This window comes from Lutjanus erythropterus, chromosome 3 (genome assembly GCF_056507025.1).
Source record: "Lutjanus erythropterus isolate fLutEry1 chromosome 3, fLutEry1.hap2, whole genome shotgun sequence".
Classification (NCBI taxonomy): domain Eukaryota; kingdom Metazoa; phylum Chordata; class Actinopteri; order Lutjaniformes; family Lutjanidae; genus Lutjanus; species Lutjanus erythropterus.
The window spans coordinates 12,889,410-12,916,834 of record NC_139319.1 but is presented as its reverse complement, the minus strand read 5'-3'; the positions used below and the strand labels follow the sequence as shown (position 1 = coordinate 12,916,834).

Here is a 27,425-nt window from a genome sequence, read left to right as displayed (position 1 = left end):
CCACCTGCTGTTTGGGAGTGTTTATATCAGGCCAGGAACACATCCATGAGTGACTGCGTTTTGGGACAGATAAGACAATATTATTTATCAAATGGCTTTTACTAGACTCTGAGAGAATCCGTAAAACCTTTACTGCAGCATATGAAGTGTTAGGCGACGACATTTCCTCCACTTCCACCCTGAATGGTAATTAATATCCACATTCCTTAGCTAAAATTGTAAGCTAGTTAACTTAGCAAGTGCAGTTCTAAATAACACGACTAAAAGTAAGCATTTTTAAACGCAACAGCTGCGTTTGTCGTTAGCTAACTAGTGTTAATGTTGATTCGCGTTAACCTTGCAGTTTGTAAACCACAGCTCAATGCGACAACTAACCCAATTCTCTGTGTTAACGTCAAAACCAGTTGAGAGAAGGTCGTTAGCTTCAACTTTTATCGAGCCGTTTAAAGTTAGCTCCGTTGTGAGTAGCTGTCAGCAAGCTACGTAGCATTAGTGAGTTACCTGGCAGCTTTGGTGACTCGTTAGCATAAGGTTTCGGGATTTTTTTTGATTGACACAAATAATGCTAAATGTTGTTGTGGTGCTTGATCGAAGTCAGGTTAACCATCGCGTTAGCTTAGCTGGTGCAGATCAGTGGGTTGCCATGGCGATTGTGGAACGGAACTAGGTCACAAATGTTGTGCTAGTAGAAAGTTCAACACTGACATATTTGACGTTCGTTTAAGATAGCTAACTGCAAGTGATGAAGTCTACTGGTTACTTCAGTTTCTGCCCGTGAGCTAAGATCAACGGGCAGCAGTGACTGAGAAGACGCGCTAACTCGCTGCGTGGTGGAGGGAAGGTCTCATTGTTTTTCCCCGGGAATCCGAGCGGGCCACACGAACAAAACCCAATGGCAGCTAACGTTAACAGACAGGTCACAAGAAGTAGCCGGTAACGCGTGCCGTCAACGTATTGATGTGTCGAGTTGGTCGTGATTGCAGACTAAACGCTAGCTAAAGTTTACGGATGTTGGTAAGAAAATGACGCATTTGATGGTGAAATGTAACCCACATCAGTTGGGTTCATAAAACCTTTCAGCGTTATTAATATTAGCATTAGCGTTAATAGTCATATTAGTTTGTATAGTGAGCAGTGCGTCGGTATTAATGGCCAGTTTGAGTCTGTTAGCAAAGTGACTAGGTTAATTTCATAAGGTTAATTACTGTAAAATACCAACACTGCTGTCGTTTTTATGGACTAACGAATGATAACCATTAATCTGCAGTGACCGTATTAACGTTGGTCAACGTCAAGTGACCAGTTCTTTTAATATAGTGAGGCTTCTGTGTCTTGTGTTGTGACCAAAGCAAGTTGTTTCCTCAACTGTGAACTGTCGTCTTTTCCTACAGTGTTTTTAAAGTAGACTTGTATAACTTGCTCTTTGTGTTGTTTTTCCTGTGTTGTGACCAGTATGCATTTTGTTGTGAATTCCAGCGAGCTGTAAGTGGGCAACATGGCAACTGGAGGCACTCCTTTTGATGACAGTGCAGAAGAGCTGCACAACTGGACTGTAACCAATGGCAGTCTGGAAGACAGACTCAACAACATGGTAAGGGCTAGTGAGAGCCTTATAGAATACAAACGTTTGTTTGTTTCCACATAATGTTACCATTGGATGGGGCTCATCAACACTGACTGCCTTTATTATACAGCAATTTTTGCTGTAAATCACAAGTTTCTCATTAAAATGTATCTAAATGTCTTGTTACTATCATTGCTTGCTGTTGATGTTATGATATGTATATTAAAAACAATATGCATCTGTCTCTGTAGAAGTAAACATTTGTGTTTTTGCTGTTGATCAGGACTGGGGAGTACAGCAGAAGAAAGCAAACAGATCTTCAGAGAAGAACAAGAAGAAACTGTCAGCTGCTGTGGTGGAGAGCCGCCTGACTAATGATATTTCGCCAGAGTCCACCCCTGGGGCCGGTCGCAGGAGAGCACGCACTCCTCATTCCTTTCCTCACATCAAATACACCACTCAGATGTCTGTCCCTGACCAGGCAGAGCTGGACAAGCTGCGTCAGAGAATCAATTTCACTGACTTAGATGAGGTAAAAAGCTGCTGTACTCCATCAGAAATTATTTCTGTTGAGTGTGGTGAATATTTTGTTATTAATCCACATCTCAAGAATACAAGGAAACATTTTTTGACGTATGACATGAATGTATTGCCAGTAGCTCAGTCTGTGAACAGAGATAATCTCAATGAGCAGGTGATATGACAGAGCTAATAACAGTTTATAACAGAACCCAGTTCTCAAAAGGAATGAGTCACCATTGAATACATTTTTTTAAATTTACTGGTACATCGAAAATATATTACTATTCCTGTTATATTTCAAGTTTTACTTGTGCCTGTGGTGGAATCCTAAGGACATTAAATATATTTTTAAGGATTACCACACTGTTAAATTAAAGAAAAAGTTGTAGTTCATATTCAGTGATAAAATGCCAATGCATTGCAATGATGCTTTGGCAGTTCAGGAAGTGATAGCAGAATGTTTTTCATAGTTTGGTATTGAATTGTTTGGCCTTGTTGTGGAGCTGATGGTGGCAGGATGGCACAGCATGCATGAATACATGTTTGTAAGGTATGGCATAGAAAGTCACAGAGAGGATTTTTTTTTTATCAGTGCACCAGGGTCATGCTCTGAGCATAGTTATCCATATCAGCATATTTGGTTGTGTAATGTTTGCAACATAAAAAATAACTAAAAACAGTTTGTTAATATGAAAAGTTCCACCATTTTACACTTTAGTTTAAAAAACCAATGCAAAACTGTGGAGGTCTGAAGCAGAAAATGGAGACTCAACAAAAATCTGAACACTTGGAGTATCTTGATTTTTAAAAGAAGATATCCAGAATCTTGAGTGGTCTGATTTATATCTTTTTTCTTACTCAGAGGAGCATTGGCAGTGACTCTCAGGGGCGTGTCACAGCTGCCAACAACCAGCGCCAGTTGGCTGGAGAGAACAAAAAGCCCTACAACTTCCTACCTCTGCATGTAAACACTAACAAAAGCAAGGAGCTGCTCCCTCCCTCCTCCTCTGCCCCGACCACGCCAGCCATCACCAAGGAAACGAAGAAGCAGAGCCCAGGACTCAGGGATACGTTAACCCCTTTGGTTCCTACCAAGGATACCCCAAGGCTCAGCCGTGGTGGCGCTGAGAGAGGGCCCCTAGCACACAGAGAATATGGGAGAGGAGAGCCAAGAATAGACAGCAGCCAGGTAACATTTTGTTTTGTTGTTACTCATGTTTTAGTCAGCGCTTACTCTTGTTTTACTTCCACTTGATGCCTTGTAGTTTGAGGATGGATGAATGGAACAGTGGTCTCAAAAACACACAAATCCATCCCATGAAGTAGCTGGATGATGAGATATTTCAGGGAAAATGTGGTGCAGCTAGAGGACGAGTCAGAGCATCACCAGAGTTACTAGAATTTATCCTTTAGGGAATGCTAACAACTTACTGTATCTTAAATTTTGAATAATCTTCAATTATTGAATTTAATAGCAGTTCATCTAATAATTGTCAAGATATTTCACCCATGGCCACATATGTTAACCTGATGGTGGCACTAAAGTAAAAGTCATGCACCAAAGTCATTAGGATTTATCCTTTGGTTACTGTGAATGTTTTTACAAAACTTCATCCTGTCTATGAAAAAAGGCACATAATAATCAGTAATAGTTGTCCTGCTTAACGCACCCAAAATTACAGAGACAGTAGAGACCGAAAGTTATATCATATTGATTTAATAAACTGTTTTTCTTTATTACCAAATTTAAAGGTGCAAACAGATTTGTCTCTGTGGTAACACATTTTAGAAGTGAGAGTGGGCTCACACTTAATGGTCCAGTTCCTGAATCAAACCAATGCAGGGATGATACATTGTTTAGATTTTCCAGCTGGTCTGATTTGCGTTAGCAGTGGCAAAACTTTGAAGGGTCCAGAAATTGTAAACACAAGTCAAGGTGGAGATGCCGTTAAATGGGTCGGACAGTCACTGAGTAAAAACACTCCTTCCAATTTCTACCTGGATATTGTATGTCATTGAGCACCACCAGACTCTGTTCATGTTGGTGATGATCTGGAGCACCTATCAGTAGACTTTACAGGGCTGTGCATTTGAACGTAAGACAGCAGTTTTAAATAGTTGAATAATGCAGCCACTTCTCACTTCGTCATGAGGCCAGGCTTTGCAAAAGTGTGCCAAACAGGACGAGCAAAGTCTTTTTTTAACCAGTGAAATGCCACATACAGTGACACACTTCTGTGATTGGTTCCTTTGGCAGTGGTCCAAGACCACACCTTTGAGGAAAACCAGTAGGTGGTTGTTTAATCGGCACTTCAGTTTGAGTCTGGTGTTCACACCAACCCAAACCGGTTTCTTTTAAACGTTTCTTTACACCGGAATAAACAAAGTGTGAACCTGCCCTGAAATTGCAATAACATGAGCATCCATTTTTCCCCACAATAACAAAAAAGAACATTTAATTTAAATTGGAAGGGCACTCAGAGAGCGCCAAAGGCCAAATGCTGTATCTAGCAATGAAAATTATATCAATAACAATAATTTGTGTAACAGGTCCTTAAATTGGATTCACTTCCATTATTTAATGACTTCCTCTGAGGCCCATACTGAACTCTTCCACCAACTTTCATGAAAATTGGGCCAGTAGTTTTTCCGTCATCCTACTGACAAACAAACACCACTGAAAACACCTCCTTGGCAGAGGTGGCATGTCTGTTTTCATATGTACACGTGACATTGTCTATGTATCACTGCACTCCAGACTGCGTTGTGAAAATAGAACTAGGTTGAAAGTGAGAGAGAGCTGGTGCAGCTGAAACTCGGCTGTATTTAGGGCAATTTATAAATACGCTACCCTTGGTGCCCAGCGAGTATTCTACCCAGCCCCCTTTCTGCCCTTATTTCGCCAAGCCTCAGCCATCGCAACAGATGCTCGCTCACCTTTCTATACGCCTTTTTCTGTCTTCTTCTTTTCATTTTCTCTTCTGAAACCCACACCCATACACTACCCTCGTCTCTTTGTAGGTGGTGACCAAACTGGTACAGATCCGGGAGTACATCAGTAAGGCCAGCTCCATGCGGGATGACCTGGTGGAGAAGAACGATGTGCCGGCCAACGTGGAACGTCTGTCCCACCTCATCGACCACCTCAAGGAGCAGGAGAAGTCCTACTTACGGTTCCTGCAGAAAATGCTGGTTAGTCTCTCATTAGTTCCTTCTTTATTTTTCAGAATTTATCTTATTCTTTGCTTTGGATGCTGCCTGACAAAGATGTAGAATTTCAATAAAATATGGTCCTATAGTCTTGTTGTAGATAATTCGTGGTTGAAATGAAACCTGTTCGTGTTTTCATCTTGGCTTCTTGCCACACAAAAAATGTTAAATGGTTGTTTTTCACTGTGGTCTGAATCACTTCAGCAGTCAAGTCATGTGGGATGATAAATTCAGGACATTTAATAGCATGCTACATTGCTGCAGGATTAGTTTTGTTTTGTGTCTGGTGTTGTTTTGCCTTGGTTGGAGCATTTTTGTGAAATATATATTAGTCTTTGCAGAGAACATTATTTTCTATGATGCAGACTGTTAAAGTCACTGCAGGTTTTTTGCCCCATATATTTCCACGTATTTCAACAGCTCCAACATACATGACAGCTCCAGCTCCAACATCCCATAGATAGAGCATTTTGGGGGAGCAAATTTTTTTTTTAATCATTTCGGCTACTAAGTTGTTACTTAAACAATGCCAAGCAATTGCTGGACATAAAATGTATAGTGCATTCTTTCCTGTTTGGTTATCTCTGTGTCATTGGCTGTTCTTTTCACTATCTATAAAGACACGAGAGAATGAGGAGGATGATGTGGGGACCCTGGACTCTGCAGTGGGCTCAGGTTCACTGGCAGAGAGCACTTCTCTTAACATCGAGGTCCGCTCCTCAGATGCCTCAAATGCAACGGTGTGTATGCTTGTGGACTGTTTCCAAATAATCTGCCACTTTCTACCCTTGTCAAAGATATCTTTTACATTAAACATTATTACATGCTTATTCAGTTGGCTGCCTGTGGGCAGAATCCAGCCTTTTAACAACCTCAGTCTGGCCGTCTGATCATTTATGAATTTGAAAAGAAGTACAGATAATTATTTTATTTCAAGTGAGAGAGAGGCAGATTAGCCCATTCATTGGTGATGTCTGTTAAGCACAGTCCGCTATTTTATTAAAAAGTTTTAACTCAGGCTGTTTTAAACAGAGGGAATTTAGAAGAGTCGAACCCAATAAGTAAGAAATGAAATGCAGCATTGGGTTTATTAAAACAACAAGCTACTTATAATCTAGGATAATAAAAGTGCATTTTTATTCTGTACTTTTGTACATATATTTCTTTTCCATTTGTGAAAACTAATAAAGTGGAAATAAATTAAGCATGTAAATTCCTAACTTTACAGGTCAGACATATAAATGTAAATAACTGGCCCCTTGTCACTGAGTGCTACGTTTTTCAAATATGGCCCTTCCAAATAGTAATTGAATAGACCTGCATTATTAGATTAAAGTCATTGCAATTTCTGTTTAAATTCAGACATTAGGAAATAAAAACTAAGCAATTTGTCCCTCCTTACTTGGTCTCATTTGCTGTGTCACTATAGACAAGCTTTCTTTGCCTTCTCTGCTAAGCAGCATCATAGTGTTGTTGTTGTGGTAGATGCAGTATTTGTAATGCTATGTGGGTGTGAATTTTGTAGGGCGGTAGGCCAGAAACAGTGCGAGCTGACCAGAAGGAAGAGTTGGAGAATCTGCGTAAGCAGCATGAGCTGCTGAAGAAGATGCTGGAGCAGCAGGAGCAGCTCAGGGCCCTTCAGGGCCGACAGGAAGCACTAATGGCCATGCAGGATAGTGCAGAACAGGCACTTGCTGTGATTGAAGACACCGGTGAGATGCACACAAACATATTTAGAGGCCCATTCACTATTAATTACAGACCAGTAGTTGTTTGAGGAGTAATTGTTCTGTACAAAAGAAAAAGTAGCATACGTCAGAGCTGCAATGATTAATCCACTAGTTGTCAACTTTTAACTGTTTTATAATCTATTAATTGGTTTAAGTAAGCTTTTATAGAAAAAAGTAAAGATATATAAATATCTTTACGTTGTGGACAAAACAAGACATTTGAGCATGTCACCTGGGGCTTTAGGAAACACTGATCAACATTTTTCACAATTTTCTGACATTTTATAGACCAAGCAACTAATTAATTAATCAGGAAAATAATCAAAAATGAAAATAATCATTAGTTGCAGCCCTAGTGTATGATACATTTCTTGCAGGCAGAGATCAGAGAGAGATCAGTCACAGCTCATAATTAATGATTAACATATACAATTTCTGTAATTTATTCTTCTGACATTTGTTGTTGTCATTAGTTGTTACAGAAACCACCGGCAGTGTTTCAGGCTTGAGCATCACATCAGAACTGAATGATGAGTTGAACGATTTGATCCAGCGGTTCCACAACCAGCTACATGACTCTCGGGTACAGTAGAATCTGCATCTTGGCTGCCAGTTTCCTTTAATAATAGCACAATGTCATCTTGAAATTTTTCCTACCTTGAACTGTCTTCTGACTCGTTCTGCAGTTTTTTAAACAGTTGTTAACAATGACTATTACAGCTTTATTATGACATTACAATTTGATGAAGAGACTATAATCTGTAATGTTGGCATGTCCACCCCTAGTCTTCTTCTCATTTGACAAGCTAGGTCAGCTTCTTTAACATCTAAAGAAATGTATCTTAACTGTAAATAATAAGTTTATAGTTCAGGTTCTCCATTATTTATGCCTTATAGACTAAAGCAGTGCCAGACAACCGTCGTCAGGCAGAGAGCTTGTCCCTTTCCAGAGAGGTGTGCTGGTCTCGGGCTCCCCAGGCTGTTGGTCCACCTCAACACAGGCCTCTCCTCCACTCTGCCTCTGGCCCCCACACTGGCCTAGACACTGGGGCAACAGCTGCCAGTGCCACACTCACTAAGCTCCAAGAACTCCAAGACAAGAAGCAAACCATGGATAAGATCCTGCAGGAGTTGCATTCGCTCAGAGACCACACACTCAACAATAACTCATGTAATAGTTGTATTCCAAAAGCTTGTACAGTAATTCTATGGCTTTTTGCCCTATAAAATGTAGCTGAATTGCATGTTGATTCCCTTCAGGTCGTGGCTTGTCAACACAGTGCAGTCTGAGCATGGGAGGATCCTCAGATTGTCCATCTGCTCTCTGCTCTAATGGGGCTTCAGCTTCCACTTCCTTTCATCCTTCACTCACACAACATCAAGACAGCTCCAATTCCACGGACAAGCTCAGGTACGCACAAAAACGCACACAGCTTCAAGCCATTCATTAGGCAGCTCAGATATCAGCAGCAGCCTCTTGTGTAAAGTGGGGGTGGTGTAATATAGGGTGGTGTAGTGAAACCATTTGGCCACAAAACCTGCATGTTCCATGGCACTTTGCTAAAATCTTCTTGAACAAGATGCTCAGCCTCCACCTTTTGGAGGGGTACCTTTCTGTAGGTGACTCCATACTTTTGCATATCACATAACCTTTTTAATTATTAAGCTTAGTAGGCCTATGCGTTTCAGCCACACAATTGCAATGTTTTTTTCTACCTACAGGAAGCTAAAGGAGGTCCACAAGCGCCTGAATGAGCTGCGGGAACTGGTCCAGTACTACGAGCAGACTTCTGATATGATGGTGGACGCAGTTAATGAGAATGTTAAAGAGGATGATGATGATGAGGAAGAGGAGGAGGAAGATGAGACAGAGGACGGTTCTATGTTTGAGGCCATGTTTGACTCTGAGCAAGAGAACCGGCATCCTGTAACTAACATCAGGTCTGTTTGTCTAAATAAATACATACTTACATAAATGGAATGGCATAATCAGTCAATTTATTAATTAGGTGATCAAATTTGCAAGTATTATGATAATCTATTAATCATTTAAGTCAATTTTCAAGCAAAATATCTTTGAGCTTTAGACTGTTGGTTTAGCAAAACAAGATATTTGATATCAGCACTCTGGGCTCTTGGAAATTGACCTTTCCCAAGTCCCGCCCCTTTCTGCTCTGTTCTCCAATAACAGTTCAAACTAGTTACCTAATCTACATCAATTGTTATCCCCCTACTTAACTAGCATATTGCTCTGTATAAAAGTGCTAGTGGGACTTTGGAAGAGTTCATTGTAATAGGCATTTTTCACACATTTCAGCTGTTTCTATAGACCAAATGATTAATCAGTCAATCAGGAAAAGAATCAGATTAATCAATAATGAAAATAATTGTTATTTACACCCACCCACAGATTCAGCCTGTGTTAAAATCATACTGAAACACTTTGGTTGAGTTTTGTTGTTGAGCTCAGGTTACGGTATGCGAGAGTTTAGCTTTGGGTCACTGTGTTTAATTCTTTTGCTGGCATTGTGTTATTGTGTTATGTACCCATAACAGTCACTGCACTTTATCTCTGTAGAAACCCACAGCGCAGCGGGAACTGGACAGACTTGAACAGCCTGACCAATGGGCGCAGCATCAGGAGCAGTGCTACTAACAACCGGGAAGGCAGACTCAACACTGAGTGTGAGATCAACAACCGGTCAGCAGCCAACCTCCGTAGCCTCAACATCCCGTCAGCCATAGGTACGCTCAAGCATACACTGACACATATCTATGTTACAGCTGTTGGCAATCTTACTTTTGACTAATCATATATTATTGCATTTTTTCTTGAAAGGTTAATGGGTGGCTTAACATTTTTATGTTATAAGTAAAATATAAATTGAAAGTAAAATTAATATTTTGTTCAGCACATTTGTATCAGCTACCAACACTGCATTTTCCATGTAGCTGATTGTTGTGCTGTGGTTTCAGGAATTTGTACAAAAATTTTTATACAAAATTTAAAGAGGGCAGGAGACCCACAATCAAATTGCATCATTTTACAGATTAACCCTGTTTAACTGAGTCTGAATTGCATATCTATATCTTTTCCCTCATTTAGAATGCCAGTACAATAGGGACACCCCCTATAATCAGGTGAAGGATGATGATGAGGATGAAGACGGTCTCGATAACGATGAAGGGGCTCAGGCTGCGGCTCCAGACAGTGAGGCATCGGGGTCCAGTCGAAGGAGCAGTCTGGGGAACAATGAAGGTTTTGTCCAGAAGGTTCATCGGCAGACAGCAAAGCAGAAACTCCGACAGCTTCAGGAGCTGGTGGCCATGGTTCAGGTGAGTGAATAATATTAAAAATTCAACAGTGGAGAATTCCCTAGGTGTGGAATTTCTGACTTTCTTCAGACAGATGTGGGGTTAAATGAGTTGTCATTAAGCCTGAGATGTTGCATCATGTTTTGTCACTTATTTATGGGAATAAGGAAAAAAAACCAACAAATAATAATGAGCCTCTGACAGTAAGGAAAATGTACAAAAGCTTAAGTGTTGGATTTTTTTAACAGCTGAAGCGGTGTATATCTCTTTAGTGCATTTTTTTTAGAATAAAAATGTTGGTCCAATCTTCTGGTGAGCACTGAGTTAATTGTGTGTTTTTGTCTGTATGCAGAGTGATGACACAGATGGCACAACAGCTAATGAGGATGAAGTTTTACACCAACAGCCAAATAATACCAGAGCTACCGTGGCTGGGTCATTTGGGGCAGGATCTAAACAAAATCCCAGAGAACTCACTCTCTCCAGCAAGGCCAGGTACAGTATACAAAAGGTCTGAAAAGCCTGTCTGACATTTGGTACAGATATTCATTTAACTGCATTGCATCAAAACTGTTGTGGACACAGGGAGAAGCTGTATGAGGAGAAGCTGCGTCAACAAAAGCAGGAGCTGAAGCAGCTTCACGAAGAGCGTCAGAGGCTCATTGAAATCCAAGGCAAGATCCAGGACCTGCAGTGGGCTTGCCCTGACCTCCAGGTACACACAAACACACACACACACACACATAGAATCTAAGATAGGATGTGTTATAATGAGTAGAATCAGTATGGTTAGAGTGGGCTAAATAATAGGAACACCCCTTTCTTCCCTGTTCTCACAATGAAAACACTGCAAAACAGTTGATTCGTGAAGTTAGAATGAGTAATCTATACAATACCTCCTCATTTAACTACAAAAACATAAATAAGGTTGTAGCTGGCTGGAAGGAGAGTGCCAGGGAGCTGGCTGATCAAGATAAATGGCAGCTGCTAGTAACAACATTGTACATCACTTCTAGTAAGGAAACATCTAAATATTACAACATAAAACTTGTGTTGTCTGTTTAAAAAGTACAAACGTAGGAAGATAGCAAGTACTCACCCCCCCTTTCACATGAGTGGTTACGTCTCAAGTCTGATCACGACCACACAACTGATGTAGTGTGGGAAATTTAATTCCACTACCCACTGAGAAATAAATGTTCAAATTCACCGTCATCATTAATTGGTGTCTGGAATCTACTGGCCACATTTGTATTTTACCAGCATGTGGCTCATTCTAATTTCCTGTCCTGAGTATGTGGTTTGTTTACATGTCAGAAATGCATAATTAATGGATTCAATGTGGACAGAGAGCGTCCAATCAGTTCAGCTTGCATTCAGTTAGGACATGGTGTTAGACTGCATTAAATTAAGCGAGGTGTATCTCATACACTAGCAACTTGGCAACAAACCGGCAACAAAATGCCCTTTTAACTTTTTGGTCTCCTTTCTAGTCATCTGTGTCCAGCACCGTGAGTCAGCAGGGCTTGTTGAGGAAGGTTCCACTTGCAGTTTCCACTCCAGGCACTGTCCAGGCTTCCTCTTCCTCTGGACCCAAAACCAACTCAGCTACACTCAAAGCCACTGCTCCAGAAGCAGCTACGTCTTCAGTCACTGACAATGAGGTAACAGATGCCACCTTGCACACACAAACATTGCCATGGCTACCATGAGTCAAATGCCAAAATGAGATCTGTACTTTCAGAACAGCACAGATTACAGTTGTGTTCTCCCCTGTTCTTGCTTCGTCAGCAGCTTTGGTCAGAGATGCGTCGCCACCAGATTTTGCGGGAAGAACTGCGGCATCGCAGAAAGCACCTAGAGTCTTTGATGGCCGAACACCAAAGGCGTAGCGGTCTCAGTGACTCTCCCCGGCGGATTGATGACCCAGAAGGCCTCACTACACCCTCACAGCCTGTCAGCAGGGATGAAAGGTAGGAGACATATTGCTCGAGGGGCCTGTCTCACCAAGGTCCAAGATAGAAGGCAGCTATTAGTCACTTTACATATTTTATAAGTAAAATAGAGGTAAATTGCAGAACCCGCATAGCAGCCAAATTGTACAACATGAGCTCTTGTGCTTTGCTTGAGCATGCTGGAAGAGCTGTTGTGATTGGATGGCAGGTTTTTCCTGTTTTTAGCTGGGAAGGGAATAAACTAAAGGTTATTCCATAGACAGCAACATTGCATACCATTTTGCTGATGTGTTATCAGGACCATGGCCACATGGGGTTCCACTCCCTGCCACCTTGATGACGATGATGAGGATGAGTATCGCTCAGAGATGGGTGCTGAGGAGGAAGAGGAACAGGAAGAATGTGCAGAAAGCAGCACTGATGACGACATCCATATCTACTCATCCAGCAGGAATCAGTGCTCCTACAGTAACAGGAAGAATCAAGGAAGGTCAGACGGAGTGGAGGCTGAAGGAATTATATTGTTCTGACACTTTTAATCTGACTTGTAAACAGATGTGCTTACTTGTTGTGTCTTTAGCAACCTGAAGCCTCCACCAGCCTTCTCAGGTGAAGGTAGTGGGAGTCCATCTCTTCATAACAAGATTAAGGCCAAGCAGCAGCAGCAGTCCCGTTTGAACCAGTCTGCGGGCCATCATGCAGGTGCACGGCGGCAAGAGAACCTTCGCTGGGCATCTGAGCTTTCTGTCACTGAGGGCTCGTGCCACTGGCAGGAACAGGTCAGCCAGCTACAGAGACAGTTGGATTTCAGCACCAGCATGTGTCAGACACTTCTGCAGGACCAGCAGGTTGGTGCACTGAAGAAATACAAGGAGCAAATGTACATGGATACTGACAATTGACACAAGCTTGTACCACATGTATAGGCGTAATTTGAAGTTATAGTGGAATTGGCACTGTAGCCACTTTATCTTTCTATCCAGTTTTTGTTTAGGTGCTTTTATTTTGTCTTTTTAAACTTCATCAAAACAATTGTAAAAAAAAAAAAAAAAAAAAAAACACACACAAAACATTATTCTCCTCTCACCTTCTTCCACAGACTCTGTCCTATATGTTACAAACCCTGCTGACAGGTCAGTACAGCGTGTTACCCAACAACATGTCATCACCACAGGTCCACCTGGTCATGCACCAGCTCAACCAATGTTACACCCAGCTGGCTTGGCAGCAAAACAATGTACAAAGGTGAAAAAATAATATACAGTAGCACACCACATTTTTTTAAATCAAGCAGTTCATCTTTTAAAATTGTCTGTGATCTGTCATACCCTTTTCTTCAGACTAAAGCAGGTCCTGAATGACCTACTTCGCCAGCAGCAGCAGCAGCAACAACAACAACAGCAGCAGACTTCATCCTCAACAACAGGTTGGCAGACACAGAAGCCGGTCTCATCCCAGGAATCCAGCTGTGGTCCCTCAGCCTCCCCTGGTGTCTTCCTCCCCTTCTCCTCTACTCTGCATCCTTCAGCCAACAACATGTCAACTGCTGCCTTGTCCCCATTCCCTCCCAGTATGACAGGTGTTTTTATCAGCTCTATTAGCTTAAAGGTCCAGTGTGTAAAGTTTATTGGCAGTTTGGTAGAAATAGAAAAAATAAGTAAGTATGTTTTTATTAGTGTATAATCACCTGAAAATTAGAATAATTGTATTTTCGTTATATTAGAAATAGTCATTTATATCTACAGAAGGAGCAGGTCCTCTTCCACGGAGTCTGAAGTGCACTGCCATGTTTCTACAGTAGCCCAGAACAGACAAACCAAACACTTTAGTAGTGACCTTTCGTTTTTTGCAACTTTTGAGGATGTAGGTTAACCAACATGTTTGGAAGGGGAGAGTGACATGAAGTGTATGCAATCTTCAAACACACTAGATGCCACTAAATCCAACGCACTGGTCCTTCTTACTCAAAATATGCTAGAATGGTATGCATCAGAATTAGCATCTAAATGAGAGCCAAAAGACAGGGTTTACAGTGATTTCCTCTTTTTTTTTTTTTTTTTTTTTTTTTTTTATCCAAGATGGTTCTTTGCTCAGATGGTACAACTACTTCTGCCACTACTTTGTAGTCTTCCCCAATGTCACGACCACAGCACTATCTGATTGATCACATGTCAGAAATATAGCCAATCAATAGTGAAGCTTTGCCACAGGCAAACAGACAGAGCTGCTCCAGTGAGAGCTGAGCTGTACGTCAAAGGGAAGACAGCGGATGTTGCCGAAGATGTGATAAACATCACAGTCTTATAATGTATTTTTATGACGACAAACATCACAGCCTTCAGTATTTTACTCTTCCCTAACTCAGTTGTTGTTGTCAACCTTGTCTTTTCACTGCAGCACTGGATTGAGATTTAGGAAATTATTACTTTTAAAAGTAACAGCACTATTAAAACTGTACTTCAGTCTCTGATAAATTTTGCAAATTGCCTGCGGTTCACATGCGTGGAGAACCGTGTGTGGTTATCAATTCGGATCACGGATGAAAAATGTTCTGTTGCACCACTGGTTATGATGTAATGTAGAGTGCCAAAAACCCTCTTAGTTATTTTAAAATCAGTAAAAGTATGACCTTTGGTAGATCACTGCATTTAAAATCTTGACAATGCCTTACGAAAATGAGTCTGTTAAAAAAAAATTACATATATCAAATTTGGATTTTTTTTCTCTTATTGTTGTTGTACACTGCCTAACAATGTTGTTGCAATAACCAGTATGCCTTCTCTGTTTTAATAAGTACATTTGAATTTGAAACAGTTATTTTAAAGCAACTCAATCATGCAGCAATAGAAGGCAAAAAGTTATATTATCATGATTTAATAGATTTTTTGGGGACCATTAACACTTAAACTTCAAAATTAATTAAGCTTTTTTTTTTTTCTTTGTTTCAATGTGCAGGCTTTAACCTATATCCACTCTTCCCTGCTTCCATGGGTGAGTTCCCTCAGGGTGCAACAGGTCAGGAATCCCCTGACCACCAGAGGCAGCAGTTAGACCCAAACACTTCTATAAAAACAGAGTACATGAGTTTCCCTCCTCCAGTGCAGCGCTCTCCTCTCAACACCACGACAGAGAGAGGGTATGTCCATCATTTTTGCCTGAAAAGACTTTCTTATTTATTTGTGTAAACATTATTGTTTATGTGTTTATTTTATATATATGTTCCCATGTGTTTTCTTTGGCACCTTTAGAGCGTCTGGTTGGCTGAAAACCTCCTCTGTGAACAACACCGTCCAGCATCACCAATCTAAAATGGAGCACCAAGAGTCTCCCCCTTCCTCCCCTACTTTCTCCAACCGTCACTCCCGACCTCAAGATTTTGACCGGGCATCACAGGAAAGTTTCAGCAGTATGCCTGATCCCGTTGATCCCACCACAATCACAAAGACTTTTAAGGCTGGACGCAAGGCCTCTGCACAAGCCAACCTGGCCTCCCGAAGCAAGACACCCAATTCTAAGAGTCGCCGCAGGAGGAGCAAAGGACACAAGAACAGTGAAGGTAATAAAATGGATGTGAATCTCCTGTATCCGTAACCAAATTAGCAAAGACTTAATGAGGAAGTGATTTTCCTTCTTATTTTGTGTTACCTCAGGCCATGAGAGTGACAGTGCAAGCAGCACTGCAGATTTTGCCCAGGAGAGGGCACCCCTGTCTCGTCAGAAGGATCAGAATAAGAGTCTGTTGGACAAGCTGACTCAAGAGAAACTTGACAGCAAAACTAAGCTCGGACACAAACGAAATGACCTCTCTTCTGGTACGGGTCAAACAACTTGTAGTGAAAATTACGCACCCATCTCACCCCTCTTGTGTCTGTGTTCTTTGTTTTTCTTTTTATACATGTAATATCTGTGTTTCTTCCGATAATTATAACATCTTGTCCTTTTGATATCATTTTAATTCACATTTCTTTGCACATTTGTCCTGCTTCATTTTAATTTTGGGTTAATTTACTTTGTTGCTTTAATTTATCTTACTCACAGCCTATGCTTGGAGAACACCCTTCCTCTCTAACAGAATTGCATGCACAGAAGCACCAGGTAAACTCATGAATCCAAATCCATCATTTGGTTCTGATGTCACTTAAACATCCCATGCATGCTCTATTTTTGGCCCAACCTGAACCTAAGCTTCTAAGTGTTGTTTTTTTTTTACTAATGGATGTGATTATTCACCCAAATGATCTCATGCTGTCAAATCTTGAACCTGTAGATGCGAGCAGCGACTTCTCACTGTTCGAGGCACTTCGGGAGACCATCTACTCTGAGGTCGCTACATTAATATCCCAGAATGAGTCTCGTCCCCACTTCCTTATCGAGCTCTTCCATGAGCTGCAGCTGCTCAACACAGACTACCTACGACAGAGGGCACTGTATTCACTACAGGTAAGCAGTACAGACACATATAATGGCTTACTGATAGTCTCTGTGAATGTTCAACTGCTGTTTGCATGTAGTAAGGATATATCCTTTATACAGGAGTCAAATTACAAGATATTCAAGCTGATTTACTCCTTGAGTTACCCCTAAAGAGAAAATGGGGTGAGTTCTTGTCTGGATTCTAGGTCAAAAGGGTTGTTTGGCACAGAATATCTGGTCATGTGACAGATATTTTTTAAATTATTTTTTGGGCCAGTTGTACCTTTAATTGACAAGACAAGTGAAAATAGGACACAAAAGGGGGAGTAGGGGGGTACATGAGTAGTGGGACGACATGCAGCATGTGGTCCCATGGCTGCTGCAGAAGGCTCAGCCTCAGTACGTGGGACGCATGCTCTACTAACTGAGCTACCAGGAAGCCCACAAATACAATTCTGATCTCTCAGAGAGTTTCCATTTTTTTTAGGGCTGCCTCAGTCGTTTTACACCTTCATATTTTGGGAGGTCATATTTGAGAGATGTCTAGACCAAATGTCTGCTTTCTGGGCAGAGCAGACCTGCAGGAGAGACAGGAGGAGGAAAAAATGGGACTTTTGAAATGGCAGTTATGAGGCTGGTGTAGACAGTAGGTTTTAAGTACAACTGTAGGGTGAAGGCTGGTAGAATTATGGTCTTGAACTGCTGAGGGTGACATGTCCTAAGCCATCCAGATAAAGAAGAGATCAGAGTAGTTGGGAAAATCTCCTCCTTCATTCTACTTTGTTCAACTATTTTGTGTTAATATGTATGTGCTCTTTTTAAAGTTCCAGTGTGTAAGATTTATTGAATTGAATATGATAATCATGACAACAAACAGAAGAAGAAGAAAAGAATCATTGTGTTTTTGTTACCTTTGAAATAGTCATCCAACTGCAGGCCTATACCCACAGTCTATGTCCAGTGAGTCTTTTTCTGTCAGTACTCTCGTCCCTCCCCTCTTGTTGCATGATAGTGTGTGGAACTTGACACAGTGTTGTTGAGTGAGGTCTAACTATGTGAGAAGACATTAGCCTGGACTGGACAAACCAAACACTGGCTCTAGATACGGTATTTCATATTTTGCGTGACTTTCCTGGCCACAGTAGGTTCTCTTACATGAGTAAAGGAGGAGCAGCTTGTCAATAAAATGAGACCACCTAGCCTTGTCCACCTTAAGTGAGCCTGCTCATAGTTGTCGCCAACTTCGGAGCTAACCACTTGTAGAAGTTGTTTCATAATTTTACTGACAAATAGCCTAAACTGTACACACTCTGCACTGCTGTGTTCTCAGCTATGTTCACAGCTCAGCTAAACTCAGAGTGCTTGTCACTAAAATAATGGTTCCAAATTAAAAGTCACTCCACCTTAAGTGAGCCTGGGTCGAAGTTGTTGCTAACTTTGACGCATGAAGAAACAGGAACTTTGATTGGGTCTTAGCACTCATTCACAGACAAGTCGTCTGAATTGCACGCACACTATGCTACTATGTTCACAGCTGTAATGTCACACATTGCTCTCACTGATGAATGCACTTGCTAACATACATGATCTATGCACTGAGTTATTCCTTAAAGGAGTTTGCCACTTGTATAGCACTGTTCAGTTAAAAAAAAAACATTTTACATACATGTTACATTTAGTTTATGGCTAGATCCTTCAAACTGGTCCTTTAAAATATTGTAACTTAATAATATGTGATTTAGCTTTGGCAAAAATGTAATATTAACATTAGTGCCTTACAAAATTATTTAAAAAGTTACAGAGGTAGATGCATAGTAGACAGCCCTAATGCCTCTGTGTGTGAGAAACGTCCAGTCAGAATTGTAAAAGCCTGGCCTTAGATACAAATGCAAAGTGCCTTTGAGAACTTTGCATGATCACATTTGTCTCTCTGCGTGTTTCTGCCAGGACATTGTGACCAGGCACCTGGCAGAGAAGAGTGCAGCTGAGGACCAGTTGCCCCCTCTTGGTCCTGTGGCGTGGGCTGCAGGCTCTCAGTCTGAGCTCACCCCCAGCGAGAGTCTGGCTACTAGTGATGCAGTAAGAAACACATTATTGCTTCCCAGCATGGAATTCTCACACATTTCCAATTTTTCTTCCAGCTCTGAGGTCTCTTTCTCTCAGTCCTTTTTTCAACCCGTCATCCTACCCTCACTTTTTTTTATTACTTTCACTAGCTTCCTATTATACATTTCAATACATCTTTCATTAGCTTCTCGCTCAGCCTTGTCTCCTTTCATCCTTCCTTGCCTTGTCTCTTTTCATCCGTCCATGTCTCTCTTTATTCTTTGATTTTAATTTTCCCTCCTCCCATCTTCATTGTCTTTGAGTTTAACTTGACAGCAAGACTTCAGAAGTAGAAGAAGTAAAAAATGACCCTCATCTCTCCATGACTCATTTTGCCAGATCAGACATGTGTTCTTTGTTCTGGGCCAAGGTCCCCAGAGTTATGCTAATTGGAAGCCAGGCCTTTTGTCTGTCCAAATAATGCCTTTGTTCAAGAATGATGGATGAAATGTCTAATTTTCCAAGTTGGGAGAAGCCACCAGCACTGTTGTTTATAGAATATGCTTGCCTTTGAATTCTTTAGGGAGATGTTAGGCTGTGGATCTGTGATGAATCATCCATTCTTCTATGATCCAAACAGTTGGGGGTAAAATTTTTTGGTTTAAGAAATGTCAGATATATTCTGTGAATGCTTCGTCACAGAATCTGTATCTTTTTTAGGAGGTGGTGGAGAAAAATTTGAGGCTCACGCAGGACCCACTGAAGAGAAGGGATGATGCAACATCTGTGGACAATGAAAGCACCATGTCAACCTCCTCCAACCTGGAACCATTCGCTAACGATGATCTGGGTATAGTTGTGCATGTAGAAAACATTTGATTTTGGAAAACAAGGGGCTGGAGCTTCTAAAATTGTATCTGAAATGCTTTGCTTATGCCTTTAACTGTTTCAAACTGAGGTACCCCTTTCAACTTTTCTCAGCAGGACTACTTATACAGGGCTTATCTGGGTAAACCAACCAGTTCACACCTCAGGATCAAAACTACGTGGCCAAAATCAAGAATATATCTAAAAAATACTATTATATGTTTAGTATTATTTCAGAAAAGGGACATTTTTCAATGACAAAACAGAGTCTCATACTTTGTGAAGTTCAGTGACACAGATTAGGAGTGAGGCTGGCGCACTGTTTGATCCCGTTGTGTAAACCTGGTTACAGATGCATTAATATCCATTACAGTCTTCTCTGTCTTGCTTCATCGATTTTGAACTTTTTGGATCCCATTTCTGTCTCTTTTTTTCCACTCCCCCGCTCTCCTTTCTTTGCTGCTCTGATAGGCAACACGGTGATTCATTTAGACAAAGCTCTGGCCAGGATTAGGGAGTATGAGCGCATGAAGCTTAAAGCTGAGTTTAACCCGTGCAACGCCAGCACTGCAGGTGCAGGTGGCTCTGAAGTCTCAAATGCTGAACATCCTTCTGCTGCTAACCCTGCTGACCAAGTGGAAGGTACCCAGAGTACACCATGTGCAAAGACTTGTTGCAACACAATCATAGCCTTTCACTCTGCTGTTTAATTTTTGCAGAATCTTTGAATAATATGATGTTATTTCTGTCTGTGAACAGGAGCTGCAGGTGATGCAGCTGACGATGTGCGCTGCCCTCAGATCGACACCCAGCAGTTGGATCGTCAGATCAAAGCCATCATGACAGAAGTTATTCCTTTCCTTAAGGTAGGATAATCAACACAGGGGAGCTGCGGGGTGCATTGTCGTTAACTTTGTGCCAGCAGAGAGTTTACTGAAATTCAGGATGTAACAAAACCATTATAAAAACCAATACAATATTCATCATGATATAAAAAAAATAAAACAATGAAAAGTGAAAGAAAATCTCTTTTATTAAATAATAAATCTGATGTGTACAGGATTTTTGTTCGTATAAAATTGGATTTTCTTGTAACTAAAGGTGCTTCAGCTTTCCTTCATAAATAAAATGAAATGAAAATATAGCAGTTGATAGTTGCTGCTATAACTTCTGAGAAAACACTGGATATGTCAGATCTGTGAGAAAGGAGGTTTGCAAATGTGACTAAAGGTGAATAAAACTTTGATATTTCCTTCTCTGTGATAATGATTTCTGCCTGAATCATATCAGACAGATTTTAATCAGAAATGGTGATTGTTAAACAATGAAGAAAAAAACTCCCACGATCCCACAATACTTCAGTGTCATCAAACTATATTGTTATTGTTTTAATGTGAGAGAGACCCCTAGTGGCAGAACGTACATATTGTGCGTTTAATTAAAAAAAAATGTGTTTGTAGTCAATAGCTAAAAATTTTAAGGCTCAAATTGAAAGTCAGTACTTGGTGCACCAATGTGAATGTGAACAGATGTTAAAGTGTTAAATCACTGTAATGTTCATATTTTGTTTATTAGGAGAACATGGATGAGGTGTGCTCCCTCCAGCTGTTGACATCTGTGCGGCGCATGGTTCTAACTCTCACTCAACAGAATGATGAAAGCAAAGAGTTTGTCCGCTTTTTCCACAGACAGCTTGGAGGCATACTGCAGGTACGACCAGTGCCGAAACCAAATTCTTTGAGTTCAGGTGGCACAAGTTTAAGCAGATCAAATGAAGAACAGCCTCTCTGAAATTTTCACTCTCTCCTCTTGCTCCAGGACTCTCTTAGTAAATTTGTGGGCCGCACGCTGAAGGACTGTGGGGAGGACCTTCTGGTTGAGATCTCAGAGATCCTCTTTAATGAACTCGCCTTCTTTAGGCTTATGCAGGATTTGGACAACAGCAGCAGCATCGCCTTGGCAGCCAAACACAAAAATAAGAAAAGGGCAGAGCAACCCAGTAAAGCAAAGCAGAGTGTTAAGGTTTGTGTTTTTCGTAAACTAATGAAGTATGAATGACAAATAATTAACTCCATAACACATGAATTATGAATGAGACTAATTTGACTCTCTGTTCATTCATTCCTCCACTCAGGAAAATACAACAGCTGCTGGTGATAAATCAGTTTCTCCAACCTACACAGATGAAGACAAGGTCAGTCATTTTAATACTGATAATGAAATTGTCAATACCACTTAGTACAACAGTAATCTGTGTTACAATAATGTCTCCTTTATTTGTCCAGGACCAAGATGAGGCTGAGCAGGAAGATGATTCTACGGTGCAGGAGCTTTACCTGCAGACGGAGAGGAAGAACAGCAGGAGCAGTGAAGCTTCAGAGGCTGAAGAAGAAGAAGAGGAGGATGAAGGTGATGGACAGGGAATACCTCTGTCAATCAGTAAGTGAAAATATATATATATAAAAAAAAAACAAGGGATCCTTATTATTTAGTGAAGCAACAACCCCCCAAAATAACACCAAAGTCCCGTACGATCTGAGATTTAACTTTTTCATTCTCTTTCACATCCATTCTGACATGTTTATTCTGTTTATAACAGGGGAACATGCTTTCAAACTAATTGTGACAAGCTATTATTTTACTTCTACTGAATTCTAAATGCCATAAAAAAAAGAATCAACTCAAGACTTTGTTCATAGGTAATCCATCAGTGTCAATGAGAAGTTGGCTATTATGGTTTTTCAGACTAAAATTGGGATTCAGTAGTGTTGCCAAACAGTTTTGCAGGAAATAAACTGAAGTCATGCTTAAAACATGAAAATGTGAACAAAAAAATGAAAATATGAACAAATTCCTATACAGTTAGTGTTTCTATGCCTAAATGCATTTTATGTCCAGTACTTTGCAAAGGTTTTAGGCAGGGGTGAAGAGATGCTGTAAAGTAAGAATGCTTTCAAAAATATATAATGTCATTGTTATTTTTAATCAATTTCCAAAATGCAAAGTGATTGAAAAGAAGAAAAATCTAAATCAAATAATTCTTTGGTTTGACCAGTGTACCTAGAAGAACTGATGCTGTTTTGAAGGCACAGTATTTGAAGGAACTCAGCGGGTAGGTTGTTCCAAACATCTTGGAGAACTAACCACAGATCCTCTGTGGATGTAGGCTGCCTCAGATCCTTCTGTCTCTTCACGTAATCCCAAACAGACTCCATGATGTTGAGATCAGGGCTCTGTGTGGGTCATACCATCATTTCCAAGACTCCTTCTTCTCCTTGTTCACCGTTAAATATTGTGTGGTTTTTTTGTCAACACGTTTATACACTGTTGAACGTTCTTCGTCTTGCCTTCAACACATATATGTGCTGTTTGTAGCTTACAGAAAGCTATCAAGCTAGCAGCACAACACTTGAAAGCAGCCAAATTTATAACGTTTTCCTCAAGTATTCATTTTTTGCACCCTCTGTGCCTCTTGCCTTCCGATCCACAGAGCCTAATTCACTGCACTTGGCAGCTGTAAGAAGTTTCCTAATTCTAGAGAGGAGCAACAAACACTGGTAGCTGGGGTTCTGTTGTGGCTCTGGGAAAACCAGCAACAACCCAAACTTGCACCTCGAAAAAAATACAGTTCATAAAAAAATACACTTTCTGAAATGGGTGTATTTTTTCTCTTTAGCTACCTAGCTAATACCATTCTGTAAACATCAACCTTTTTTTAACCAACCCTCCATGCATGTATTAATGAACACACTTTCACTCTTGTCTTTGTTTCAGGTCTTTCCAAAGCAGAGACTCAGGCTCTGACAAACTACGGCAGTGGAGAGGACGAGAATGAAGAGGAGGAAATGGAAGAGTTTGAGGCTGGACCTGTTGATGTCCAAACATCCTTGCAGGCTTCTGCTGATGGACAGGCGGAGCAGGAGGTCAGTGTTATAGTTAGTCACAGGGAGACTGTCTCATAAACAACCATAACTTGGATTATTCACAACACATTTATATCAGTCTGACTTGTAACTGTGTCATGCTTCAGGGGACAACACACAGTGAAACCCAGGAGACCAAACCTGAACAGAGGAGCTCAGAGAACGATGACGGTGAGGCCGTCTTGATATTTTCAGCGGAAACTTCCTTCAAGCTTGAAAATGTCAGACTAGCTTTTTGTCTGATAGAAATCTGGTATTTTTATACCTTTTGTTTGCCCATCGCCCTTTTATCACATAAGATTTTTTTCTTTTGTTTCTCAGAAACAAACAAGTCAGCTGGGACTGTGGATTCCACAGCAGTGGAGCGCGACATGGCTGAGTCCCAGAGTCCTGAGGAGGAGAATAAAGTTGGAGCAGCTGCTGCCTCAGAGGGAAACTCTGCAGTCTCTGATGGTCCAGACATCCCCAAGGAGTCAAACACCACGAGCAGCCCTGACACAGACTCGCCCGTCATGATCAATGTAGATGTAAGTCAAGGGCATAACATGCTTACTTTAATTAAAATATCCTCCAGTTAGTAGAGTTTACCAAAATAGCGTGTGCCTTTTCTCTGGAATGAAATCACCATTACTCACCAGTAAACACTGGATACTTTGCGTTGTTGTGTACTGATTTTATTCATATTATTGATGCAGGAGATGGGCTCTGGTAACACCAGTCAGAAATCTGATGAAGAAGACTTTGTGAAGGTGGATGACCTGCCACTGCAGCTTACAGTCATGTGTGAGGTGTGTGACCGCTAACATGATAAGCACTCATAAAATAATTGTATTTGGTGTTAAAGATCCAGTGTTTGTCCTGTAATTTAGGCAGTCTACTGGCAGAATATGGCAGGGATGTAATATAATATTCATGAGTGAGGCTGTGGTGATTTGTCAATGTAATTAACATCATTGATTATGGAAATATGTCAGTTTGCTGCGCCCAGTCAAAGCATGGATTCCCCCAGAGAAAAGGCAGCAGCTAAAAAGTCTTGCTGACGATTATCTAAAGAGTGGCGGGTATTTTGGACAGAGACTGAACGATGTGGTGCTCTGTAAGCTCTGCAAATTGGACATGGCTTAACCTTATCTCAGCAGTGGGCTACAGCTGCTCTGCATGAACACTTCCTGTGAAAGCACCAGAGCATCAAGTCAGCAGAGACAGCGAGACAGAGACCGTCCTGTTTACTTTTTGTCAGCACCCAAGCATGACATATTAGGATTATCAACGCGCTCAACAGGTTTCTGTTAGTCCCTTAAAATTGATTTTCTAAATGTTTCTCCATCACCCCCATGTTAAATGGAATTTCTGCAACTCTGCTGTTATGGTGAAGTAACGTTACACCAGGCGTCACCTAATGTTGATACTCAGCTGTTTTTAAGAAAATGGCTTAAATCAAAGTCTGATGTTAGAGTCTGTAAATAATTTCAGTTATTTTCCTTTTCCCACACTGAAGCAAAAATACATCTGCTAGTAATTATCTTAACTGCATATCACTGCAAGGAGGAAATAAGTCCATGTCATAATATTTTAAGTTTTAACAAAAGGGTCTGACAAATAGGGTAGACGTTAGACTGGTTTTAAAATATGTTACAATTATTCTCATCTTCTTTATGTTTTTTCAGGTTGAATATAACATTGAAATATTAATGGGCCAAGTTTTTGTTATTTATTTGGGGTAAATGAATTGCTATATTAATCAAGTAACTAAAAGATAATCTTAAATAATCTGTAAATTTGGTGTTAAAGTAATCAACTAATTGAAAAAATAATCATTAAATTAAGTGTATACTTACCTTAGAATGACCTCAGAATGAACCATTTATATCCACAGTAGCCCAGACTGAACAAACCAAACACTCAGAAAGGGCCTTTCAAATTTTTTGTGAGTTTTGCAGCCACCATAGCTTCTTCTACACACTTGGAAAGGAAGGGAGGGGTGAGATGAGCAGAATGTAGTTGGTTGCAAACTGCAGCCTCACAGCTACATGCCACCAAATCCCACACACTGGTCCTTTAAAGCTAAAACATGTACGATTTGTGCATTAAAATGTCTAAAAATGCTGGACATATGCTCCATATTTTGTTGTGTACTTGGATTATCCCAAATGTTTCCAGCAATGCTCAAACCCAAATATGTAATTTATTCAAGTTAACAGTCTGTTTGCTACAAGCTGTTGCTAGTTAGTTGCAGGGCAAACACAGGATACATAGAATACATAAGAGAGTGAGGACAGAAGTTGGTGCACATGATGAAATGTAACGTGAGCAAAACATCGATGGTATCTCATCCATGTCTGAGTCATGTTAGATAAGTTTTTATCAGCTGAGGTTGTTTGGAGTTATTTAAAGTGAAGATAACAGCTCCCATGATCGCACACCACTTCACAACGACAACAAACTGCATATTCTGTAATAGTTTTAATGTGAGAGACTCCTGGTGGCAGAATTTACTAATTGTGTCTTTAGATTAAAGGGAAGTCAAGGTGTAAAATCCCTGTGGAAACATCTAATGATAAACTGTGTGATTTAACTTTAGGAGGAACTACAGAAGAGAATAGTGGAGGAACAACAGAATAACAACCTGTCTGTAGAGATCCTCAATGGGAACACTGAATCGCTGACCGGGCTTGTGGGAAATGCACATGCACTAAAGGAACCAGGTATGGATTACAATCCTCTGTCCGTTGGTATCACATTTCTGTTTGTGTAGTTGCCAAACAGCCTACTAAGGCCTCTTGTAACCATGTTTACATCCACGCAGGGCTGAGCTGCTATTTCTGTTTGTGCATCAACTCTCATCCAACCCTCTTAGAGTAAATTATGTTTCCCTTTGTCTTTTTCAGACACGGTTGGTGCCCAGAGCGTGTAAAGATTTATACAGATGTCTCAGTCTACTGTTTTTAGCAACACTATGCTTACACCCTCAATCTGCTCTGAATGCATGATTGTTGATTGTTTATCTGCTAGTTTAAAGGAGCAAAGGCTCATGATATTGGTCACAAGTTAGCTGTGACTCAGACACCCAACAGATAAAACTAAACATCTGCACATAATCAACACTTAGTTCATTTTATTCCTGAATGTTTAATGTGATTTATGGGTAATCTGGGGAGGGGTCGTCTTTATGCTGCTGATTACTGACAGTTAAGCCTCTGTTTGAATCTTTTTAGTACTGAACCTCCTCTTCAGATCCGCCTTAGTTTCTTTCTTGGTTCTGGGATCACTTATGACATGAGTTGTGACTTTTTTAAAAATGTTTTATTTGTCTTGGCCTGGCCTTATTGCTGTACAGCTCGTCTTTCTGCACTTGATTCCTAATTATAAAGAGATTACAGTAGGATGGAAGTTCAGCTGTAGCCTGGCTGACTTCAGCTATTTGTCTCTCCAGCTTGAACACTGTTTTTTTCCTTTATATGAGAGCTCAAAGCTCAGACTTAACTTTTATCCCTTCAGACACATCTTTATATACTGTTACGTTCTGTTGATCGTTAATCTCCATTGATTTTCATGTAATTAAAATGTTGACTACAATAATAAGTTTTAAATAATAAAATGCTGGAACTTTCAAAAATGGTTGTGTGTTAACAAATTTTGTATGAAATGTAATTAACTGTGTGGACCTGTATGTTTTATCTATTACTTGGGAAAATAATCGTTAATTGCAGCCCCAAAGAGAAATCTACAACAACTTAATAGACCTTGAAACAGAAGTAAGAGGGTAAACACAGATTTTACTAATGATACTAATTAAGGTCCTGTTCCATTTAGTCTAGAAGAGCCTTTCCAGTGAGCCAACACAGCAGCACCCTGACTCTGTTTGACCTTAATTAGTATT

The 27,425-nt window shown here is 40.5% G+C and overlaps 1 protein-coding gene across 8 annotated transcripts; it reads left to right on the top strand.

Annotated features, from left to right (window-relative positions):
- On the top strand, window positions 1-27,161 carry pcm1 (pericentriolar material 1). 8 transcript variants are annotated; one of them, XM_084715062.1, is made up of 40 exons: window positions 1-186; window positions 1,477-1,591; window positions 1,848-2,096; window positions 2,949-3,275; window positions 5,108-5,278; window positions 5,917-6,036; window positions 6,822-7,008; window positions 7,500-7,609; window positions 7,924-8,197; window positions 8,287-8,437; window positions 8,749-8,967; window positions 9,605-9,771; window positions 10,133-10,362; window positions 10,694-10,836; window positions 10,927-11,056; window positions 11,835-12,005; window positions 12,136-12,314; window positions 12,595-12,786; window positions 12,877-13,144; window positions 13,396-13,541; window positions 13,637-13,866; window positions 15,252-15,432; window positions 15,545-15,852; window positions 15,947-16,108; window positions 16,335-16,391; window positions 16,564-16,736; window positions 18,657-18,788; window positions 19,476-19,605; window positions 20,094-20,264; window positions 20,382-20,488; window positions 21,198-21,332; window positions 21,441-21,644; window positions 21,757-21,816; window positions 21,908-22,061; window positions 23,397-23,545; window positions 23,653-23,716; window positions 23,867-24,072; window positions 24,241-24,333; window positions 26,127-26,250; window positions 26,434-27,161. In XM_084715062.1, the coding sequence occupies exons 2-40, from the start codon at window positions 1,496-1,498 to the stop codon at window positions 26,457-26,459; spliced, it is 6,396 nt and encodes a 2,131-aa protein (XP_084571188.1). In that variant the 5' UTR covers window positions 1-186; window positions 1,477-1,495; the 3' UTR covers window positions 26,460-27,161. The 8 variants fall into 8 exon arrangements, with proteins under 8 accessions (XP_084571188.1, XP_084571185.1, XP_084571190.1 ...); XM_084715059.1 differs by having other exon boundaries at window positions 13,637-13,875; XM_084715064.1 differs by having other exon boundaries at window positions 12,133-12,314; window positions 13,637-13,722.
- The last annotated feature ends 264 nt before the right edge of the window (window positions 27,162-27,425 follow it).

What these genes read in the sequence shown, in the direction of transcription:
- pcm1 (XM_084715057.1), top strand. Translation starts at nt 1,496, where the DNA reads ATGGCAACTGGAGGCACTCCTTTTGATGACAGTGCAGAAGAGCTGCAC. An exon ending in AAGACAGACTCAACAACATG is followed by an intron (nt 1,592 to 1,847) that starts GTAAGGGCTAGT and finishes GCTGTTGATCAG; the next exon opens with GACTGGGGAGTACAGCAGAA. An exon ending in GGGCACTGTATTCACTACAG is followed by an intron (nt 16,737 to 18,656) that starts GTAAGCAGTACA and finishes TGTTTCTGCCAG; the next exon opens with GACATTGTGACCAGGCACCT.